This window comes from Labrus mixtus, chromosome 19, assembly GCF_963584025.1.
Source record: "Labrus mixtus chromosome 19, fLabMix1.1, whole genome shotgun sequence".
In the NCBI taxonomy this organism is placed as follows: Eukaryota; Metazoa; Chordata; class Actinopteri; order Labriformes; family Labridae; genus Labrus; species Labrus mixtus.
Genome location: NC_083630.1, coordinates 6,206,253 through 6,209,507, shown reverse-complemented (window position 1 = coordinate 6,209,507; position 3,255 = coordinate 6,206,253). Strand labels below are relative to the sequence as shown.

The window sequence follows — 3,255 nt, the reverse complement described above, 5'->3', positions numbered from 1 at the left end:
AAACAGGCATTCGAGGATAATGCTGAAACAACAGAGACAGGGAGATGTCATTTCTGTTTTTCATATAGCCTACTAAAAGTTGACTTAATACAGTTGGGCATATGCACACAATAATACACACCAATGTGCCCAGATGACATATTTTTGTTTGGCGTCTTGAAAATGAAACAGAAAATAAAAAGTCAACAGCAGTCACACATTCCTCATTCCTCCACAGTTCCAGTCCTCATTTATTATTGTGGAGCCTGAATATCCACAGTGATAAATGTGTACATTTTATCTTTCACCATCTCCTTGACTGTGTAATTGAGGGAATTGATACCGTCTTTTTCCATTTGCCATTGGGTGTTGTGCAATTTGCTGGGATTTCTTTGATTTGGCTCATTGTGCAAGTCTCTCAGATGTTTAATCATCTTATACCTCCCTATTATCAAGTCAGGCCGAGAAATTTTCATTCCACGGAATAAAATCCGATTATATATATCATCATCTTCAGCACCCCAACCCCAGTAAGTGTTGGGGAAACCATTAATTCTCAAGAATTGCTCTTTTGACATTGAATGAACCCCACCAAAGAATGTACTGTATGGTAATAGGAAGTTAAACTTGTCCATGGCTACAGCCAAGTGTCTGGGAGAATCAAAACATCGGTAGAGATTACGGTCGTCCATAGGAACCAGATCGACGTCAGAGAAGACGAAGCAATCGTAATCATATTCCTTCAGCGCTTCAACATAGCCTGCATTCATCAGTTTTGCCCGGTTGAACACTCCTTCTCCGTCCTGGTTGATGACATACACACCATAGTCCACCTGCTGTCGTATCAGTATAAGATGGAGGTAATACAGCCAGTGCTTCAGGTGGTCATGGCGATTTCGGAATGGGATGATGATTGCCACCTAAACAGACAATTTGCTTAATTATACATGAAGAAAGTCATGTACAATTTAATTTATTTTTGTCCTTTTAAACAGCATTCCTTGCAAGTACCTTTTCTGAATGATTTCATTTTCTATCAAAGAAACAATAAACTGCTGTTTGCTGCCATCAAGTGGTAACCTGTGGTGTTGACGAATGAAGCCAATGCAGAAGTGCATAAAACTGCTTTTCCTCAGGTGTCCGCTTGTTGATTGCTGAATCCAGCAAAGCTGATAGCTCATCGTCTTTGCAGGCTGGATGTAACTATTTGTCAAGAAGCATCATCAGTGACATCATCACTGAAAACCATAATAATGCAAGTGCCCTGTTTACTGCTGTTGACAGGCTAACAAATCATCCTGTGTCTGTAGCAGCTGAACTTTATTCATCCAGGGCCTGTAATTAATTTCTCACCTTCTTTACTGAAAAAAATTAGAAAATTTGACAAGCTGTCAGTACCTCAATATCAGGAGTAGAATGTGCTGTGCCAATTTATAACCAATTTCAAAACCATGACACAATTTAATCTGATCAATCATTAAAACCTGGAGGACATTATTCAACTACAAAATTCCTCCTCCTGCTTTCTTGATATTCTGGCAAACAGACGTGGCACCAGATCTGTTACAGATGGTAAACTTGTCTCTTCCCAAAGGCCTTAAAACAGCAGTCATCAAGCAACTATTTAAAAAAAAAAAAACAATCTAGGCAAGTCAGTAATGAACAATTACAGGTTTATATCAAATCTCAATTTTTAGGTAAAATAATGGAAAAGTCTGTTTTTCAACAGTTAAATAAATTCTTGACATTGAACAACTGTTTCGATGTCTCCCAGTCAGGTTTTCGACCACATCCCAGCACTGTAACAGCTCTGGTTAAGGTTTTTAATGATATCTGTTAAACACAGTGGCAGAACTTCAGTCTTAGTTCGACACCATTTACCACAATATATATTCCACTGGAAAAGTGGATGGGAGTTTCTTGCACAGTACTGAAGTCTTACCTAATGGACAGGGAATTATTTGTCTCTTTATTTTACTTTTAAATCTGGCAACAACACAATTGAAAAGTTATTGTTCCTTTTAATTCTGTTGTTTAAAATTGTATACTTTGTTTAATTTGTCCATTTATTGATTTGTCTTTCCTTTCATCCACCTACCTTCTGTTGGGCGATACAGTCAAGCGGCATAAACCTGCCTCCCATTTGAAGACCAGAACCAACGTCCTCTCTCACCTGTTCCAATGTCCGTTCATTATCAAACTCTACACGGAGGGCGCCAACAAGATTTGGAGGGGTATCAGGGCATAGTCCAATAGTCTTGTTCTCAGGGGCTGGTGTCTGGGTCTTCTCTTGGACAGCATTGGGGGCTTCACTCTTCACAGAGACTTCATTACCAATGGAGGCTTCATTTTCTTTTGCAGCATTATTCTCCATCGAGGCATCACTCTCTTTGGAAGCTTCAGTCACCATGGAGGCTTCAATCTTTTTGGAGTCATTACTCTGAAATTCCCTTACCCGTGTCTCCTGTTTGTCTAACAGCCCGGAAAAGCTGTTGTTTCCATGAGCCTTAAAAAGCTGGTTAGTTAAAAAATCCAAATTGCTGCTTTTCTTGTATAGAAAAAGGGCAAAACATGCCGTACTGATGAAAGCAAAAAGGGACAACATTTTAAAGAGTCTCAAAAGCATTATTGAAACCCTGAAGGTTAACGCTGTAACAGGTCTACTCTCTAAATGTCAAAAGTGTTCCACACACAGGAGTTGCCAGACAGGTTTTATTTGAATGGCTTCCTTGTTGACTTCAGCTGACTGGGATGGGCCTTATCTATCATTGGTTCATCTTATTGTCACCCAGAATCCAGAGACTGGTTCTGCATTTCAGTGTGTTTGACGACATTTGTGGATTATTTTCAATATTATATCTGCTATAATGTTAATGATAGTTAGATTTTAAAAAATCTTCATTGTACAACATTTACAGGTTGCTTTAATATACAGTAAGCTAACTGGTCTGAGAAAAAAACCTGTTAATAACTACTGTTACGGCTCTGTGTTTCCCTGTGCTGTGTGTTCCTTCTCCACTTCCTGTTGTCTCCAGCCCAGGTGAAGCCACTAATTGAACAACGAGGCACACCTGGCCTCAGAGCTTAAAAGGCCAGTGCTGGCTGCAGGAAGTGAGGCATTTTGAAGAGACATTTTGGAGGAGGCATTTGGAGTTGGGACTGCTGTGCCGCTCTGTCAGGGATTGTCTGTTATCTTTTGTCTTTTATTTCTCATTTGATCTTTGTTAACTTTTAGTGTGTCATATTGTAACAAATCCCTTTGTTTTGGCTTTGTTA

The 3,255-nt window shown here is 39.4% G+C and overlaps 1 protein-coding gene across 1 annotated transcript; it reads right to left on the bottom strand.

The window, feature by feature from the left end:
* Nucleotides 1–212: 212 nt before the first annotated feature.
* Nucleotides 213–2,667, bottom strand: LOC132994367 (beta-1,4-galactosyltransferase 2-like). Its single transcript, XM_061064678.1, has 2 exons — nucleotides 2,078–2,667; nucleotides 213–899 (listed from the first exon to the last, which is right to left on the bottom strand). The coding sequence occupies exons 1-2, from the start codon at nucleotides 2,603–2,605 to the stop codon at nucleotides 234–236; spliced, it is 1,194 nt and encodes a 397-aa protein (XP_060920661.1). The 5' UTR covers nucleotides 2,606–2,667; the 3' UTR covers nucleotides 213–233.
* Between the last annotated feature and the right edge of the window lie 588 nt (nucleotides 2,668–3,255).

What these genes read in the sequence shown, in the direction of transcription:
- LOC132994367 (XM_061064678.1), bottom strand. Translation starts at nt 2,605, where the DNA reads ATGCTTTTGAGACTCTTTAAAATGTTGTCCCTTTTTGCTTTCATCAGT. An exon ending in ACTGTATCGCCCAACAGAAG is followed by an intron (nt 900 to 2,077) that starts GTAGGTGGATGA and finishes TTGTCTGTTTAG; the next exon opens with GTGGCAATCATCATCCCATT.